The sequence below is a fragment of the Sminthopsis crassicaudata genome, chromosome 4 (assembly GCF_048593235.1).
Source record: "Sminthopsis crassicaudata isolate SCR6 chromosome 4, ASM4859323v1, whole genome shotgun sequence".
NCBI classification, from domain to species: domain Eukaryota; kingdom Metazoa; phylum Chordata; class Mammalia; order Dasyuromorphia; family Dasyuridae; genus Sminthopsis; species Sminthopsis crassicaudata.
The window spans coordinates 309,427,713-309,449,052 of record NC_133620.1 but is presented as its reverse complement, the minus strand read 5'-3'; the positions used below and the strand labels follow the sequence as shown (position 1 = coordinate 309,449,052).

At 35.8% G+C, this 21,340-nt stretch overlaps 1 protein-coding gene across 1 annotated transcript in view; it reads left to right on the top strand.

The window, feature by feature from the left end:
• The window catches only part of SHISA6 (shisa family member 6), a 627,719-nt gene extending 619,077 nt beyond the window's left edge, over positions 1-8,642 (top strand). The window contains exon 6 of the mRNA XM_074312049.1: positions 2,524-8,642. Within this exon, the coding sequence (XP_074168150.1) occupies positions 2,524-3,077 (554 nt within the window). The 3' untranslated portion in view covers positions 3,078-8,642. The remainder of the gene's footprint in view (positions 1-2,523) is intronic.
• The last annotated feature ends 12,698 nt before the right edge of the window (positions 8,643-21,340 follow it).

The window sequence follows — 21,340 nt, the reverse complement described above, 5'->3', positions numbered from 1 at the left end:
GAAAAAAATAGGACCTTTCTTCCCAAGTTCATATGAGGATCAAGTAAGATAATATTTGAAAAGTGCTTTATTATTATTTTTTTTCACTCAAAGGTAAACAATATATATATATATATATAGACAAATAGCATATCTACTTAATATCTATGTAGAATGTGGGTATGTGTATAGTGTGTATTAATATATGTATCAGTTATTTGTGAGCATAAGGATGTATAAGCATATAGGGTTTACAAATACATATGAAAACAGAACCACAAAAGCTCAATGAAGAAAATGATTCCTTAAAAATTGAGCAAGTAGAAGCTAGTGATTCCATGAGACATAAAGAAGCAATCAAAATCAAAATGATGAAAAAAATAGATGGAAAATGTGAAATACTTCATTAGAAATACAACTGACCTATAAAATGGATTAAGAAGATATAATTTAAGAATTATAGGATTGTCTGAAAGCCAAGATCAAAAGAAAGGCCCTATAAATCATCTTTTAAGAAATTATCAAGGAAAACTGTCCTGATACTCTAGAACCAGAAAATAAAATAAAAATCAAAAGAATCTACTGATCATCTTCTGAAAAAGATCCCAAAGTTACAACTCACAGGAATTTTATAGCTAAATTCCAGAGCTCCCAGATCAAGGGAAAAATGCCACAAGCATACAAAAAGAAATAATTCAAATATTGTGGGGGCACAATCATGTAATACAAAATTTAGCAGCTTCTACATTAAAGGATCCTCTAAAGGATAGGAATAAGTAGTTTTCAGATGAAGTAATTAAAGCTGTTTATAGTCATATGAAGAAATGCTCTAAATTGCCATTGATTAGAGAATATGCATTAAAACAATTCTGAGGTACCATCTCACACCTATCAGATTGGTTAAAATGACAGAAAAAGAAAATGACAAATATTGAAAGCATATGCATTTGCATATGCATTGTCAGTGGAGTTGTGGACTGATTTAGCCATTCTGAAGAAAAATTTGGAACTATATCCAAAGGTTTGTAAAACTATATATTTCCTTTGACCAAGCAATATCACTATTAGGTCTGAACCCCAAAGAGATAACAAACTAAAAGAAAAGCTTATATATGTACACAAGTATTTATAGCACTTCTTTTAGTTGTGACAAAGAATTAAAAATTGAGGGAATACCCATCAACTGGGAAATGACTGAACAATGACTGAATAGATTATGATTGTGATGGAATACAATTGTACTATAAGAAATGATAAGCAGGATGCTGTCAGAAAAACATGGAAAGATTTATATGGATTGATTCAAATTAAGATAGGCAGAACTAGAACCAGAACACACTAACATCTATATTATGCAATGATCAATTGTAAATGACATAGCTGTTCTCAGCAATATAATGATTGAAAACAATTCTGAAGGAGTTATATGTTATCCATACCCATATATAGAGAAAAACCAATGCAGATTAAAGCATACTTTTTCTTAAACTTTTTTTTTTCTTAGTATTTTTGATCCATGTCTTCTTTCACAACAGATCTAATATGGAAATATTTTGCATGATTGCATATAGATAGTCTATAATGTATAAATGTTAATGTTAAATCAATGAATGTTTTAAAAATTCACATTATTCAGGAAAATATATTATTGAATATATTTTTAAAAGATGTGACAGACTTTAATCTCAAAGAGTTTTTTTGTAATCTAATTTCTGCATTTGGGTATAAAAAAATCACTGACAGATATAATTAATTTGGAATTGAGAGTATAAATGAAAAGAAGTCACTAAGTCAGTCAACAAAGTGCTAAGCGTAGTCCAGTGAAGTCCTGAGAAAATATAATGAAATATTTAAGGAAATTTGAATAAGAGAACTTAGAGAGTTTTTTTTTTAGTAGCATTGAAGGGATTGAGATGATCACAATCACTTGATCTAATGATAGGTTATTTCTGGTATGTATTTATAAAGTGGGGGAAACTGCCTATGTACTTGGCACACAGTACCACTTTATAAACGCTTATTGAATTTATTTAAATTGCACATTCATGAATAATGTGTGTTTTGAGAGGGTAGTTTATAAGCTGTGTTAAGAGAAAGTGTTGGATTGATGGTTTTATTTCAGTGTTGTGAGACTAGTTCTACAATTTAGCTGCCTGTCAAGTATCATGCACTTATTGTGAAGCTATTAACTTGCTATTTGGTAGTGATAGAAGGAGAAGGATCTCAGGGTCAGGATATTGTATCAGACTGGGAATCAAGAGACCTAAATCTTAGTCAAATTTCTGGTACTACCTAGTTTTGTGATCTTGAGCTGATCTCCTCATTTCACTAGACATAAATTTCTTCTGTAAAATGAGGGGATCAGACCAAAAAATCTCTAAAATCCCTTCTGGGTCTGACAGTCAATAACTTTAGTATAGGGATTGGGGTTAAAGTGATATTGTGCTATTGTGGGGCTTACTCTCTCTCTAGCCCTTATCCCTGAGGATTTGACAGTCCAGTACTCTCCCTCACCCCATTGTATTATTTGTCTCTCTCCTACAGCTGATAAGGAAGCTGATGAGTACTACATGAGGAGGCGTCACCTCCCTGATCTGGCTGCCCGGGGCACACTACCTTTGAATGTCATCCAGATGTCACAGCAGAAGCCCCCACCCCGTGAGCGGCCTCGCCGGCCAATACGAGCCATGTCCCAAGACAGAGTCCTGTCTCCTGAAAGGGTAATGCCAGAGGAGTTCAGTATGCCCTATGACAGGATTCTGTCTGATGAGCAACTGTTGTCAGCTGAACGCCTACATTCCCAGGACCCTCTGCTGTCCCCAGAGAGGACAGCCTTCCCAGAGCAGGCTTTGTCTCGTGCTATGTCTAACATGGATGTCTTTGTGTCTACACCTGTGCTGGACCGCTACCACATGACCAAGATGCACTCCCATCCTAGTGCCTCCAATAACTCCTACAATACCCTAGGCCAGAGTCAGACCGCAGCTAAGCGCCAGGCCTTTGCAACTCGGAGACACAACACGGTAGAACAGCTGCATTACATCCCTGGACAACACACCCATTACCACACAGCAAGCAAGACTGAAGTGACTGTGTGATTGGGGTCAGAGCCAGGGACAGGCTGGGTGGAGATAGCTAGGAGAGAAGCCTGATTGTCTTCCCTAAAAGGGTCTTGGGGACTCTTCTGGACCTTGTCATTCCACCCTCTCCTACCTTATCCACAAGTGGATAATTATAGAAAATATTCAAGGGAGGGATGGGGGCCAGATGGGCTGCTTCTGCAACAGAAAGCCATACCCCCTCCTAGAAGTACAGCCCAAGTCTCCTGGCACTGACTCACTCTGTCTTATACATCTAAAAGTTTTTTTTTGTTTTTTGTTTTTTTTTCCTCACTTTTTCAAGTGGAATCAAAATTTTGTGAGAAAAGGAGATAATTCTGAATCTCCCAGCAGCATCTCCTTGTTCCCACATATTCTCTCAATAGGGGCTCAGTTATTAGAGATCCTCTCCTCAGTAATACCCTCTCCTCCCAGGCTGGACTGACCAGGGTATGAGGAGAGTTGGCTGGTTAGGTTGGCAATGTGGTCTCATTCATTTAACTAGAACTATATCATGGAAAATTTTCTAGTGCCTAAAAACTGCCTGCTCACCAGAGCAGTGGAACTGCTGTGTCCATAAGCACAAAGATAACTTCTTTGCCCTTCATCAGAGTGCTCTCAGACCTTACTCTCACATGAGCCTGAAAGCAAACAGGTTTCCATTATTTCTTATGTTCCTTAACAGAAACTCTGATTTTGGGAAATTTACCTAGCCACGCCTCCCTTCTTATAAGCATCCTCTGTACCCCCTGGGTACTCCTTTCCTTCAGGTCTGTTCTCTGTGAACCCGAATCCTCATGGTCCTCTAAATCAGAAGCTCAAGAGCTCTCCTGAAGTGGTGATGAATAAGTTTTCATAAAGAGGGAAACCTTGGCCTTGGGTGTATAGGGAATTCGTGTCAGAGAACTGGATAGTCTCAGCATTTTCTGGAGGAACCCTAAGTTCAGAACTCTAAACCTAGGCTACAGCTCTCATACAGGCCTATTTCCTCTCCCCAGAATCTAGCCTGACCTCCTATCTAAGCCTGTCAGGGTCTGGGGGGGACTCACTGTGATAGCCATGATCTGTAAGGGGAGTTACCATTTCCATAATCCCTGGCCCCCTTTCTTAACCCATTCATACCAGACTGGACTGTTTCAGATACAGTGTGTGTTTTAGCCCACTAAGAGGGCAACCCAGGCCGCAAACAGAAAATTATCTTTAGACAACACTGCCCCTCCCATAAGGCAACCTGCCTTTCCACCTTATCTTTGTAAACTTCATTCTTCTCTTTTGGCCAGATACCAGTCCCCTATAATCTTCCATCTTTTTTGTCCTTTTTGGGACTTGTTTTCCCTACTTACCTTCCTTTCTCTATTCTGTCAGCTACAAACCTAATTATTCAGTATCTACAGCTTCTAGAACTTATTACTGGTCTGAATTAAAAAGAGGCAGAACGATTTAAAAAATCTACCAATGGGATTTTACTTTATTTAATGTTTTATTCTAGGTCCCTTTCTTAGCTCACCTACTCCAGGCTATTTTGCAACCCTTTCCTATTTCTTATAAACTGATCATTGGGCAGACAACTTCAATTCAAGTCAAGTTCTTAAATTTTAGTTCTGAGTTGCTACTGAACCTCTGACCCAGCCAGAACAACTAAATGGAGCTCATGTTTAAGCTGCTGTGTAATCTCATCGTCTGCAGAGTATAGGTAATTTTCTAGCCTGAGGCTGACTACTAAGATGAGGGTGTGCCAGGCTATTTTCACTTTTGTAGAGAATGGCATCTCCCTCATTTCCAGGATGTTAAAAAGAGAGCATCCTGAATGAAAACTCCCAATTAATGTCCCTAATTGTTCCCACTGCTTTAGTCACTCTAGCCTTCTATCACCACTTCCATCTGTTGGATGGAGTATAGCATAAGACATTATAGAGACAACTATCATATTATCTCCATCAAAAAAAATTAGGCTCCAAATGAAATGACCTTTAAATAGAGTATCTTTTCATCATCATGGAGGTAAAATATCTCCCACATTGATGTGGTGCCTTCAAAGGCCAGAAAAATTCTTCCATGAAAGCCTTGTAAATTTTCCATCATACTAGATGAGATGACATTGAACTTAATTAGTTTATTCAACTTATTTGAAGAATCCTAAAGCTCTAATTTTTGTCTGAACTTTGGGAAAATTGCTATCAGTAGAAGTATGGTAGAATGGAAAAATATATATTGTTTCTGGCTCCAAATCCTGCATCTTTTACTTACTATCTACATGATCCCCCAGAAGTCATTTGGATCAAAAACCACAACTTAGAGCAGGAAAGGATCTTTAAGGCCAATAAGTTCAACTTCCTCATTTTAACAGATAAGGAAACTAAACACTAAAACCCTAAATGACTTGCCAGAGATCACACATAGGACAGGTGGCAAGGCTGGGATTTGAACTCCTGTCTTCTACTAATTCCAATTCCACTGCACCATTGAGCCACACTGCCTGCTTTGTGTCTCAGTTTCCTCTTTTGTCAAATTAGGGGGAATTACTGCATGACCCTTTCACCTCAAAATCTATGATCCTATGATGTCCCATCATCCTGATTTCCTGCTTCACTGCTCAGGCCAGTCTCATTCCAAAGTGAATAGAGACTTCTCAAATGATGGGTCCCTTGCCCCTTAGCTTCCATTTATGGGGAGTGCCATGGCTTCAAAGAGCTAAGAGAAGGACAGATTTTCCACATGTAAACTTTCTGAGGGCTAGTCTTCACAAGTTCATCTGAGTTTGTTTTTAAGCAACATGTGGGAGAATTGGGTTCAATGAAACCAAATATATCTATTTACAAGTTCATGAAATATTCAGTTGGCCACACGAGTAGTGAGGGCAACCCTATCAAAAGCTTTTAGCACAATACCAGCAAACCAAGCCACTTTATCCACTTTTGTGGGAAAAGAGAAAGGTAGAACTTCTCCTCTACCAAGTGTTCTCTTCTCTGTCTTTTGTACATGAATTTCCACAACCATTCATAACCAACAACAGATGCACCAATTTGCTTTTCTCATTCTCTCAAAGAAGTTAGTCAGTAGAAAATCCTCTTAATAAATTTCCATAATCTTTGGCAAGGCATTCTCTCTTGAATGTTTGAAAATATATTTTCCTCCTAATAATGGTATCTATTCCTTTTTAAGTTCTGATAAAGATTCAATTTGATGCAATTTAATTGAGCAAATATTTATTAAGCACTTACTAGGTGTAAGAGATTGTGCTAAGCATTGACAGGGACATGAGCCTGCAATTGAAGTGTCTTCCTTCTTATTTTTCTCCTATCATTGCCTCTTTCTGTCCTCGGAATCCTTAAAAGAATAAGCTACTCTTAATAAAATTGAGTTCTTTTGAATCTTGCCATGGTTCCTAGTTGTATGAATTTACAGGTTCCAAAAGTTTTCTCAACTAGTCCTTAACCATATAGATATTTCCACTGATGGATTTTTTGGGTTCACAAGTCAATTAGATGATAGATGATTTTCCAAGTACAAGCTTTTGATCTCATCTTATTCTTATCTAAATATCTTTCTTCTACTACTTTCATTCTAATTCAATTCCTTTCTTAACTCTATATCCCAGCCCTGATCTCCTCTACCTAATCCAAAAGCTTGTCTTTCTATGTCTCTTTCCTCAGTTGACTGCGGCTTTCCTTTCCCCTCTAGTGCTGGTCCCTTCTCCCTGTCCCTCTTCTTGTCTCTAGCTCTATAAAGCAGAAATCTAGATGAAAATAACGGAATTGGTAATTCCTGAGGTTCTAGGTTCTTTCCTGACAAACACAGTTCTGGCCACATCTCTTAGCTCCTCAGGGATCTCTCAATCACACTTGTTGTCTCCCTCTTTTGCCCTTAACAATAATAATATAATAATACCTTATACTTAATACTTAACAAAAACAATTAACATGAATTATCTCACTTGATCTCTTCTTCTATTTGTAGGTGGTATTTGCCATTTATCTCCAAAAGCTGAAAGTTTAATTGGTTTCTCAGAAAGGGAAGGAAAGGAGATCATTCTCCATTGTATTTCCTAAATCAGCTCTACAATTATTCATATCAAACACAAGTGAAAAGTTGAACTGAAGAAATTACCTAAGAGTCTGCCTTTGACATATACATAACTACATTTAAAAATCATTTATTTATCTTCTACAAAACCTGGAAACTTGTTCTGAAAGTATTTCAAGGGAGTTAAAATCTTAGTAAGGTATTTTTCAACATTCAAATGCTACTTTCCTTAGCAAACCATTAGTAAGAGAAGTCTTTCTGGTTTCTTATTGGATTTTCATTCACATCTTGACCCTCCTTTGCCCTTGCAACTTCTGACTCCCATCTGATCTTCAGATTTCTCCTTTCTGAGCTATACATGCTTCATTACATCTGATCCACAGTGAAATTCTCAGCCACCAAGAGCGGTATAGGGTTGGCTCAATATTCTTGGCCCACTGAATCAAGATCTTGAAACTGCATGTTTAACTATCTAACCATTCAATAGGCTTGATTTAATAGATTGATTTTTATAGGAATTTGATTATATCAGAAATTCCCAAGCTATTCAAGGCTTCTACCCTTGAGGAATTTGTTTCCTTTTTCAATGTGGCCCAGACTGAGAGACAGTTAGCAATGGGATGGAATATTGAGAGGAATCTGGGAGGTGGTTTTGTCCATGAGGTCACAAATCGTGTGCTTAAGGATAGTTAGTTCTAATGAATTTCAAAATTCCTTGATGAGCAGCATCTTGAAAAGAACAAGTTTTGTGATGTAAAAAAAAATTTTTTTTCTAAACAGCAATGAGATTTAGCTTGAAAACAACTCTGGACACTAAGGTTGTGAACTAGTTGGAGAATGTGAAGAAGAAGTCACAGCTGAGCCTCTGGGTATTATATGGAATTGTTACTGCCCTTGTACCTTTCTAAAACCTCGTGGTGACACCCCAGTAAAGGATTATGAGATGAGACAAGAAGACAGGATCAAAGTCAAGATAACCTAGACAAATCATGTATATCTACACATGTATCATCATTCCTCTACTAGTGACAAAAAATAACATTGTGAGCATCCTTAATGTCAACGTCTATAAGGAGAAAATATCACTTCTCAATTGTGTCATTCTTCCCTTCTTCAACCTCATTTCCTCTCGCAAAGGACCACCCCTCGGGGATGTCCCACTCATGTTCTTTATTAATGGTGGATACCGCTCTTAGTTCTATAAGTAAACTAGACATTTTGTAGTAAGACATTCTCTAATAAAAGCAATTCTTACTTAATTTGGGTACACTATCTCCTAAGAGGGATTAATGAACATTTTTATGCATTAGCCCAATTTATGGATTTCATCTTAATTATATGATGGTACCAAGGAAAAATTACCTTTATATCTGTAACTTTGCACAGATTCTTGATTAATCATTAAGCTTCAAGATGAGAGTACACTGCTATTTCCTCTGTATTATTCTCTCTTTGTTCTACTTACCTGTAAAAGCACATTCTGTATGTACTGTAAACAAATATCAGTTTAGTAAAATTTAGAGTCAAGGATTTTTCCATTTTTGTCAGTAACAAATATTTATGAATTTAAAAATAAAGCAGTTTCAACAAAAGTATTGTGTCTTTAGGTCTTCAAGAACTAAACATCACCTATTTAAAAATGTTCATTATTGACAAGAAGACCACAAAGTTTACTTCTCTAGGCTTGGAGAAAGATTGAATTTATTATATCATTGATATAAGAAATGCCCAAAGGAAATAACTTCTTCCAGTAATATAAGTTGGCACCTTTTTTCTTCAACTTATTGTCTTGAAAGTTGTCTGAAGCATCCAATTAAATCTATTTGCCTAAAGTCACACATCCAGCGTCTATAAGAGATAGGACTTGAATCCAAGTCACCTGTCTTCAAGGTTCACCCTCTTGCTAACATACCATATTGTCTACATTAAAAAATCTGACTCACTGAAGCAGCATAGTGGTGCAGTTGATAAAACAAAAGCCCTGGAGTCAGGAGGACCTGAATTAAAATATGACCTCAGACACTTAGTAGATATATAACCCTAAGCAAGCCACTTAACCCTATTGCCTCAAAAAAAAAAATCTGGTGAATTTATATGATTTATTGTATGAGTTACAGACAGGCCTCATCTAAAACAGACAGAAGCTTAAATTAAAATATGTTTCTTATTACCTTTCAGTTATGACCAACTCTTTGTGACTCAACTAGGGTTTTCTTGGCAGACATATTAAAATGGTTTCTCATTTCCTTGTCCAAATTCCTACAACTAGTAAGAGTTGGATTTGAATTCAGGTTTTCCATCTCCAGGGCCAGAGCTATATCCACTGAGCCATCTTGATACCTTTATATAAATCTCTAAATGTGTTTAAATGTTAAATTGAAGATCAAGAGATTTGTCTTCAACCTATATGTGTTTTGGGTTCACATTATACATTTACTATTTATTATATATCTCCCTATATAAAGATATATATCTCTTTAGGCAAATCACAACCTCTTGTACCTTTAGTTTCTTCATCTATAAAATTAGGCAGTTGGAATATGTAATAATAAAAATTATGTTAACTAGCACTTATATATCACTCCAAATGTTGCAAAGATCTTTACAAATATTATCTCATTTTATCCTCAAAACAACCCAGAAAGAAAGGTATCACTATTCTTTTCTTACAGATAAAGAAACTGATACAGACAGCAATTTAAGTGACTTGCCCAGAATTGTAGGGCTAGTTAGTTAAGTGCTTAAGACTGAATTTGAACTCAGATCTTCCTGACTCTAAGTCTATGATGCCACACTGTCTTTCTGATTTCTTTGAGAATGTATTATTTGCAGCTTCCTAGCACCACAACATATTGGTATTAAAAAGATGGATTTTTGTTTCAGAAAAAATCAGGGGTCATTGAAAGTTCTATATGATGTCCAAAAATTAATCTATCTTGTTATCTTCTGTCTATCCAATTTGGTTCCCAGATGTCCAGTATCAATCAATAAAGCAATTATCAAGAATTTATTAATAATCTATTGTTTGCCAAACATTATGCTGGGTTATTTTCATCAAGGGACATACATTTTTACCTGGAAAGACTACATGTAAGTATACTATATATACATTTTATATGTACAAAATAAATACAAGAGAAAGAGAGAGAGGAGGGCATTAGAATCCAGGGATAGCAGAAAAGGCTTCATGAAAAAGCAGCATTTGAACTTAATTAATCTTCAAGTAAACTAGCAATTCTAAGATGAAATTAAGAAGGAAGTATATTTTATGTTTGGGGGAGAAGCAGTACATAGGCAAGAAGATGGAAATCAAGGGCCACTTAAGAGAATATTAAGAAAGGTCATTCAGAGTCTACTATTGCACCCTGAAATTTTTACTTATATCTCTAGCCCAGAAAGCTGTATCCATTTCACTATGAACTGCTACTCACTGACTTGGCAGGATAGTATTCTTCCTCATCATTTGCCAGAAAAAAACTCAAATCACTCCACTGCTTGAATCCACTAACTTATTTGAGACAGGAAATTTCTTCATTAGGTACAAAAGCAAGTTAAGACATGGAGAGTCTCCTATGGTTACCATGTGTTTGTTCTCTTCACCTTCAAAAATACAGAGATTCCCTTCTGTAATATACATTGGAAAGAATAACTTTGGATTTTATGAAGTCATCATTATCATCAAGATGAACTATATAGCACTTTTAATATATGCAAAGTTTTCCATCCTGTCATTTTACCATTGGGCACCCAAAGACTTCAGAAAGATTTAGTGCAGAGAAGATAAGCATGCAAATATCCTAAGAAAAGAAAAGAAAAAGAAAGAAAAATAGTGTTTAAACCATAGATGGGAAATATTGAGACATTTACATAATGTAATCATAATTATTTAGCAGAAAAGGTAGGATCTCAACTATACATTCATAGTATTCACAGGTGAATTGAATATAGCAAGTATGAGCACATAAAACAACATAGTATGTAGCATATGATTAAAGATACATATTAAAACATTTATACATATAACCAAGAGCATAAGATATATGCAATATATGGACTACAACTTCACATAATAATTTTATGCAATAATAGATCAAAAGAATTTGGAGCAGCTAAGAATACAATATCTGAGTTGGTACCATGTGGTGCTTTACTAGAACTGGTACCTCTGCGCCTGTCCAGAGATCCTCCAGAAAGCTAGTCCAGATACTACATACCAATTGATTTAAACTTGCAACAAACACAGAATTAAAGTGAAACGGAAAATATACAAACATATTTTACTATAGTAAGAGTATAATGTCTATCCACCTCTTCTTTTTATGATATTTTTCCTCTCTTATCTTCCATTTGGATAAACAAAACCCCTAAACATAACACATTCAAGGCTCTTAAAAGAATAAAGGTAGAGAGAAAGAACTTCCTAATTCAGGTCATAGAATGGAATTCATTATAACTTAAGATCTAAGACTGAATTCTAGGTGGAGATAATCTTCCCACATAGTCCAAATCAATAACAAGAACTTTAGAGTCCCTAATTTTGGTGCTTCAGTATATTTAACAAGTATTTCTTAAACATCTATCATTTGCCAGACATTCTGCTAAACTTCTTGCCCTCAAAAATCTCACAGTGTAATGGAGGACACAACATTAAAAAAAAAAATAAAAACAGGACAAATTGGAAATAATTCTAATTAGAATTAAAGATCTTATAGAGGATATGGTTTTAGCTAGAACTTGAAGGAAACTAGAGAACCCTAAAAGTGGTGAAAAAGAGGGAAAGAATTCTAACATTAGGAAACAGTCAGTGAAAAAAAGATGAGATTCTGGAAATGGAGAGTCATAAGAAAAACCAAGGAGGTTGATGTTATTGGATCACAAAATATTTGTATAGGTTGAGTAAGATATAAGGAAATTGAAAAGGTGGGAAGAGAGGAATATTTGAAGAGCTTTGCAAATCCTTTTTTGAAAGTAAAAGAAAGTATTTTATTTTTGCTCCCATGGTTTATTGAATAGGTTACTAACATAGTTAGGCTTGTGCTTTGGGAAGTTGATTTTGACAGCTGAGGAGGAGATACACTGTAGTGGAGAGAAACTTGAGCAAGGCAGCAATTCATCAAGGAAATGCAGTAGTCTATGGGGTGAGAAGATGTAGGCCTACACCAGAGTGATGAAAGAATCAGAGGAAAGAAGGGAGGTTACAAAGATAAAATTGATAAGGCTAATATGTCAAGATTGATTATATTTGGGAAGGGAGGAATGAGAAAGAATAAGGAGTTGAGGATAATAAAAAGTATAAGAAATTGGGTAACTGAAAAGATGGTGATACCATAAATAGTAATAGAGAAATTAGAAGAGTCTGGAGAAAAGTTTTGAGGACAGATAATGAATTTAATTTTGGAAATGTTGAGTTTCTGATCTATGGGAAATCCAATTTGAAATTATTATAGACAATTGGAGATGTAAGTGTGGAGGTTGGAATGGACGTTAGGCCGGGATGAATAAATCTAAAAATCATCAATATAGAACTTATATTTGAATATGTTTAAGTTAAAGTGATATTTGAGAGATAATGAAATCACCAAGCTAGATGTTATAAAGGGAGAGGAGAAGAAGCACTAGAGTAGAGCCCTGGGAAAATATTCCTCTTTAATGGATATTGCCAGGATGAAAATCCAACAAAAAAAATTTTAGAAGGAGTTGTCAAACAGGCAAAGAACCAGGGAGAGCAGTATCACAAAAGGCAGACAATATGGGGTAGGCCCAAGACAAAATTTCTTTGGGATCTGATCACTCCTGGCTTAAATGAATGCAGTAATTTAAAGGCATAAAAAGTTCCAGCCACATGGAATCTATGTCCCTCGGATTTGGTGAATTTCTGAAATCTATGCAAGTTATCATATTACTGATGATAAAAAGTTCTTCCATTAATTGAACTACTTGAAAGCTATGAAACAGTAAAAAATAAGGAGACTGCACATCATATTTCAAGAAACCATAAATGAAAACTGCTCAGATTTCTCAGAAAATTCCAAGAATGCTGCAACCAAAATTCAAAATTTAGAGCTTCCAAATCAAATGTGAACAGGAAAAAAAAAATTCAACTTTCAAGCAAACAGAAAGAGGGAATTTGAATACCAAGAAATCATAGTTAATATTACAATTTTTCAGATACCATTATGGACAATTATCTAGGAAGATAATTTTTACAGGAGGCAAAAGATTAAGGCTTAAACGAAACTTGACAGGCCTTCCTGACTCTAGGCCTAGTGGTCTACATACTGAGAAATCTAGATGCTTCTAATACTTCATGACATTAATATTTCATAATTTAGTTAACCATTCTCCAGTTAATAGGTACACTGTTTCTCTCTAGTTCTATAAAGAACTACATGTGAATCTCTTTTTTCTTTAATCTTTTTGGGATACAGATCTAGTAGTGTTGTCATTGGGATATTCTTTAGTCAATTTCTGGGTTTAGTTCCACATTGCTTTCCAGAATGGCCGGACCAATTCATATTCTTATCAGTAATGTGCCAAAGCATCTATCTTCCATCTCTCCAACTGACATTTCCCCTTTTGTTGTCATCTTTATAAGTTTAACAGGTATGAGGGAGAATTTCAAAATTGTTTTAATTTACATTTTTCTAAGTAATAGTTACTTCGAGTATTTAAAAAAAAATATATGGCTAGTGATAATGTGGATACTTCTTATAGACTTTGAATGTTTATCTATTGGGGAGGAGCCTTTGTTTTTGTATGTTAGAAACAATTCCTTATATAATAGAGAAGATAAAATTTTAGGCCCTATGACATGATCAATACTTCCTTTGGCAGAGTCCCATGTTATATAGAAAAAAAAAAATTAGTCACTTTCCTTAAAAGACAAGGAAATTTCTAAGGAATTAATTAGCTTAGAACACTCAAACCATTTTAACAATGAGGGGGCTTCCTTGGGGCCTCAGGCTATGCTGACATGGATTTCTTGTCATCTCTGAGTATTAAAAATTCCCTATTCATATGGAGACAAAGCCTTAAGATTTGGAAGATTTGGAAGCCATGTGGGTCACCACATTTAGCTATTACTGGATATTTCCCTGGAAACAATGGAGGAAGTCAGACATGTCTAACCATATTGCACATCTTTTTCCCATATGATGATTAAAGAAATATTTGTATCAGGAATCAAGAAATTACATAGCCCATATCAGCTTGCTTGGCTGATACAACTTTCCCATGTGGAAAATCTGGGAAGCTTTTTTTCCCACAATAATCATAACAACATATCGGAAATCCCTAGGAAGGATATGGATCATATCTAGTAAATGTTTAAAAATCAATTGGTCTTCATGACCAATGATCAGTTTATGCTGATGATCAGGTATACACTTGAGTGTGGTTAATTTATAAAAATTTGTCATTTTAAAACAAAAAAAGTAAACCTTTTTTAAAGATGTGTGTCAAGTATTTATTTTAACTAATTATCTATGATGTCTTTAAGTACAATTAAATTTCTCTGAATATCCCTTTTGGTCAAATCTATTTTTGTTTTTGCTTTATTAAAATCATGTTCAAAGTCTATTTGCATCATCACTGATTTAGCTCCAGCCTCTGTCATACATACTCTGTGTGACTCCTTGTATTTTGTGTCCAAACAACATATTGTTGAGTAACTTTTTCTAGTGCAGTCTGCTATTATCTTCCATTTTACACTGTTTACCCAAATCATATTCATATTTATGACTATTAATTTTGCATTTTTCTTCATTCTATTTAATCATCTTTTTTTCTCTCCTCTCTTTGCCTCTTATAGCCGTCTTTACAAAGAATAAGAAATTGGTGAGAGAGGAATGTGCTTATCAGTAATATCTTTGTTTAAACAGTTTCTATTTCCTTCCTTTCAACTAAGAGTGAAATAGATATTCCTGTTCAATTGAACTTATGTCAATCAGAGTGTCCACTTAAACTACATAGCTCACAATCTGTCTCCAAAAGGCCTTGTTACATTATCTCAGGACAAGTGTTTGCACTTGCTAACCAACAAGTTCATTATCATGGCTCTGATTGCCAGTGTTAGGTACCCCATTTCCCAGAAGCCATATTTCAGATAAATAAATTCCATTCTTGGAGGATTTTACATAGAACAGAGGTCTAGCAATTCCTTGGATTTAGTCTCTAGGAAAACTTATAAAGGACAAACACCTTTTAGGCATAGTTCTAGATGATACTCTTCATCCTTAATGCAATGTCTCCAAGACCCAATATCCCTTCCCTCACTCCCCATCCTCTGTGCTCCTAATCACTATCCCAAGGAACCATACAACCAGAGAAAACTTCATATCTTCTTCAACTGGAAGTTCCCTTTTGCTCTAGGAAAGCTTAAATAGCTGAAGAAGTGCAATTACAAGGTGTTGAAGAAAAAGAAAGTGATGTACTTAATATTGTGGGCATAAACATGATTAAATTAATTTTATTAATTAAATTATTCTAATATAAGCACTTTCTATTTAGAAAAGGGGATTATAAATGGTCAATTTCCTCATGCTTTAAAAAAATCTCTTACCAAGATGGTGGAGAGCAGACATGGCTTTCTGTGACCTCCTCTGACCTGCTCTCAAACTAACATCTGATTAAGGCTCTACACTGGTTTTGGAATGACAGAACCCACAAATATTTGGAGTACAACACATTTCCAGAAGAAGATACTTTGGAAGAACTTCAGAATAAGACTGTTTCAATTGGGCAGGGGACAGTCTGCAGAGCCCAGACAACAGTGTAGAGAGCCCTGGGCAAGGAGTTAGAGCGGGGAGCCAATGGTGCAGCATCCACATACCGAGTAATCTTCTGTGAGGCTCCTAGGCTACTCTATCCTGGTTGCAAGTGGGTGGTTTAGCAGATTTTCTATAAAAAGTAAATTGTAAGCTGCTAAGCCCCAGAAGAATCATGGAACTTGGTTGTGATTGCCCAGCACAAGAAGTCAGTCAGCATAATTGCTCCAGGGCACACTAAAGCAACTGTTGCTCCTTTGCATTAATAGCAGACTTCAACCTTTAAAAATGAGCAAAAAAGCAAAAAGAACTCTTTCCATAGACAGTTTTATCCATAAAACTGAGAGAGGGAGAGAACAGACCTCAGATTTGAGGTTCCTAAAGGCAAATCAACTCTGAATGAAGCCCTATTTCACAAGGCTTTCTTGGAAGATTTCAAAAAGGAGCTTAAAAAAGAGGAAAGAAAAATGGGGAAAGAAAATGAGATTTTTGCAAGAGGATATGGAAAAGGAAAAACAGAAATTACCTGAAGAAAACTTCTTAAAAATAGATTTGATGAAATGCAAAAAGCATATAATTCCTTACAAAATAGACTTGATGAAATGGAAAAAGGATATAACTCCTTACAAAATAGATATGAAAATGATACCAATTCATTGAAAAACAAAATTTGTGGGACAGTTAGGTGGTGCAAAGGAGCCCTGAAGTCAGGAGGACATGAATTCAAATCTGACCTCAGATACAACACTTCTTAGCTGTGTGATCCTGGGCAAGTCACTTAACCCCAATTGCCTTAGGAAAAAAAAAAGAGAAAGAAAGAAAGAAGAGAAAAGAAAAAGGGAAAAAAACAGAATTTGTGAAATGGAAAAAAATCCAATGAATAAAACAATTCAATTGGCCAAATACAAAAAGAGGTTTAAAAAAAAAAAAGGTAACTAAACAAAATAATACACTAAAAATTAGAATTGAGCAAATGGAAATGAATGACTCAATAAGATTTCAAAAATCAATTAAACAAAACCAAGAAAATGAAAAGATATTAGAAGAAAATATGAAATAACTTATAGAAAAGAAAAAACAATTGACATGGATAACCGATCTAAGAGAGACAATCGAAAACTTCCTGAAAGCCATGAAAAAAAAAAGAGCCTAGACATCATTTTTCAGGAAATCATCAAAGAAAACTGCCCTGATGACCTAGAACAAGAAGGTAAAGTAGCCATTGTGAACGAATTCACCAATCACCTCCTGAAAGAGAGCCCTAAAATGAAAACTTCAAGGAATATCATGGCTAACTTTCAGAACTATTGAAGCAAGGAAAAAAATATTTTGAGAAGCCAGAAAGAAACAATTCAAATACCAAGGAGCCACAATCAGGGTATCTAAGAACCTAGCACCTTCCACCTTAAAAGATCGAAGTACCTGGAATCAGATATTCCTAAAGGCAAAAAACAAAACAAAAACAAAAACAAAATTTGGATTATAGCCAAGAATAAACTATCCATCTAAAATGAGCATTATCTTTCAGGAAAAAAGATGGATATTCAATGATACAGGTGAATTTCATTTATATCTGATGAAAAGACCAGAGCTAAACAAGAAATGTGATCTCCAAATACAGATGTCAAAAGCATAAAAAGATAAAAAGGAATGAACTCTTAAGAACTATACTTCTGTTATGGGTATACTTAGAGAGTCCGAATATAATTTGAATTTATTATAATAATATGGGAAAAAACTATAGGTAGAAAGGGATTGTTGGAAAAAGGGGGATATGGAGAGAATTTATGAGAGAATGAGAGAAATTACATCTTATGAAGAGACAAAGAAGACCGATTATAATTGAAGGAAAGAGAGAGGGGTAAACATTGTGTGAATCTTACTTTCATAACATTTGGCTCAAAGAGAGAATATCAGACATATTGGTTTCACAGAGAAACATTTACTCTAGCAAGTTGTATTATAATTCTGTTGCTACATTTTCACCAATAGTTCGTGTAACAGCTGTATGTAGACATCCCACAAATTCAGCAAAGGGTTCATTTGGACCTTGCACTATTTTCGTGAAGGCTTCCCCTCTATTTTGTCTTCCTAAGAGGATGCCTTATGCTTTGATAGCAGCAGAAGCAATTTGCTCATATGCTGTCAAAGTGTAATTAATTTGTGCTAAAGTGTCTGCATAAAGACCTATATCTGCTAAGTGGTCAAAGGTCAAAATATTAACTCTAAGTTGCCTATTTCACTGGGTTTGTCTTCTACAGAGTTCACTAATACTCAGAAAGCCACAACAAGACTTGTCCAGGTTCTAAACATGTCTTTGCTACAGATTTCCAATCATTAGGAGTTAAAATTTCTTAAGCCAAATTCTCTAATACCATCTTAACATAAAATGATATAGACCCATAAAGAGTGCAAGTCTTTTTCAGATTTTTGATAATTTCCAGATTAAAAGGAGTGTATCTTCTTCTGATTTGACTGGAAGAGTCAAGCTCTTCAATCACAGTGTATGCTTGTATTTTAAAATCAGATATATCCTGTCCTTCCTCCTTAGCTTTAATTAATGCCTCTTATAATGGTGACATGGGCGTGGGGGGGGGGGGGAAACTGCCCCTCCCATTCCTTTTCTTCCCTCTGCCCAAGAAGGCAGGGAAGAGGGTCAGGAGATGAGGAATACTCTAAGCCTGCATGCTTAGGTGTAGGCAGAAGTGAAACTGAGATGTGAAAGTGAGAAGCCCACACTCTTTAAACTCATCAGCACTGTCCTTAAGGTACTTAACTCTTTTCCTGCCCTCCATGCCTTCCAGCTACGATGTCAGTACCATCCCCCTCCTTCTTTTTCTCCTCACACTTCCTTATCTGGCTGTCCACATTAAAAATTTTCCTTATATTAGAACTTGTGATATTCTTTAAAGCCAATTGTATTATATTGTACATAAGGAATGTTTCTCAGGAATTGAATTGGACCCATACATAGCTTTGAATATTCAGTTAGTTGCTCTCCCACTACTTTCCACATATCTGGCTCAAAATGTTCTTCCTTTTGCACTTTAATATATTTAAGAGCCCAATGAGCTGCTTCTGAGTTACCAACAAACCTTGCTTCTCTATTAACCTAACTATGCATGTAACATACTCCCCTCAGGGTGAGGGAGGCTCTCTTCTTAGTATTTGACCCATTTCAGCTACAAAACAAAAGTGACTAGTTTAGCCCTTACCAAATTTTCCTGATTGTCTGTTTTTTGTGCTTACCCTATTTACAGTGACAGGGACTTCTCCATTGAACTTACCATTCCATCAGTCCAGCTGCCGAGTATAGGGCCTCACATCCAGAGCCTCAATCTAGTGCCCCATGTTAGGTGCTAAAATTTAATGCCCAGAATAGCTCTCTGGATGATCTCAGGATCAGCCTTGGTCTTAGTGGAGGAGTGAAGAAGGCAGGAGAGCCATCAGGATGGTCAAAGATGGAGTGTCCTCATTTCAAGTCCTCTCATCCCTTAAATACCTTGGTATGATTACATCATTACAACATACTAAGCATGTGCCAACTAGAAAACCATTATATGATCACATCACACTGAGCAAGTGCTAACATATAAGCACGTTGCTATTGATGTGTAAATGTCTCTCTTTACTGTAAGTATCCCATGCTTCAAGTAGAATACAGGTGGTCATGACTGCTCTGACTTCTCAGGAAAGGTGAGAACACCAAAAGGAGATGGGGAGCCAAACCAGACGTTGTCAGCAGGTTCCCTCTGTGCTGAAGGGTCTTATACCTTACCCAGAGTTCCCCCACATTTGTGGCCCTCTACATAGGTCTCTGTCCACAGTCCCCAGTCTAAATGGAGCCTTTTGAAAGTATCAAGCAATAGCTAAAATTAATGATTGCTATACTTTGAAGCTCTTAGATTCCTAAAGTAGACAAGATTATAGAATAGTAGGAAACAATTCTGTGAGCAGCCCAACTTCCTCAAAAAAAAAAAAAAAAAAAAAAAACACCTCTAAATAGATTTAGAAAATTCACCATATGGGAAAAAAAAGAAGGCTCAGTGAGTCAGTTTTACAGCCATTCTATCATATCCTCAACCTGTACTGGGTTCTGGGAGTAGAACAGGTGTCAAATTTCAACCTTGTTAATCACCACACAGTTCTGAGTCAGAAATCAAGGGCAGATTGAAGAAGGGACTTTCCATGCCAGGTAGAAATAATTGTATTTTTCTTTGATATATGATTTATACATGTTTTGGAGTCATTCCTTTTCTCCCTTGGATTTATATTATGAGTGTCCCTGTCATCAAAATAGTTTTTCATAATGGGGTTTTAAAAATTACTCATTTTTCCAGTCTTCTTCTTTTCTCTAAACTTGATATAAGGACCTTTCTTCTGAGAGAGAATGTCTAGGATAATTCTGCTGCTTTCTTGAGATACTGAGGATTGTGTTGTCCCACATATCAATGAAAGCTCAAATGGGAGACCTGCAAGCTTTCACTGCTCCAAAAGAGATCTGATGCCAGGTAAAATCTAATGTATTTCCCCCTAACTTCTAAGTTCTCCAAGTTCCTAATCCAAACTTCAGTATAAACTGTAGTAAATTGAACTAAGGAAATAATTGGAAAGGAAATTAATGGCTTGTATAAGAGCACAAAAACTTGCCTAAAAACTCCCTGAAAATAAGAATAGCGCAAATGAGAGCCAATTACTCAAGACAATAAGAAATATTAAAACAAAGTTAAAAGAACAAAAAAATAAAATTTTCTTATTTTTGACCTTGCAAATGGATTGAGGAGGAAAAAATAAGTCACTGAACTACCTGAATTCCATGATTCCCTCCACTCAAAAAAATGGTATAGACATCATATTTTAAGAAATCTTGAGGTGGAGCGAAGAAGGTGGAGAGGCTACACTTGTCTTTCTGAGCTCTCCTTTGCCATCAATCTATTTTTGTGAAACTTGGCCTCAGAAATTGATGCTTGATTGTTGAGACCCATGAATGCCAGGAGTACAATATATTACCAACAGAAGATGGTCTTGATATTCACCACAAAAGGTCTGTTTCTGCTCATGTCAGGCGGGAATGGGGCAGGGCAGGTGCAGACTCAGGCAAATGGGCAGTGAAAGCATGGGAAACAGCTCATGCTGAGCAGACTGGAGGGAAGTGGGGATGGTCTTTGCTTATTAAAGAACAATCAACTCCAATGCTATATAAACTATTTGAGAAAATAGGGATTGAAGGAGTCCTACCAAATGCCTTTTATGACATAGACATGGTACTGATACCTAAATCAGGTAGGGTGAAAACAGAAAGAAAATTATAGATAATCTCCCTAATGAACATTCATGCAAAAATCTTAAATACAATATTAGCAAAAAGATTACAGAAAACCATCACCAGGATAATACACCATGATCAAGTAGTATTTATGCCAGGAATGCAAATCTGGTTCAATATTAGGAAAACTATTAACATAATTGAATATA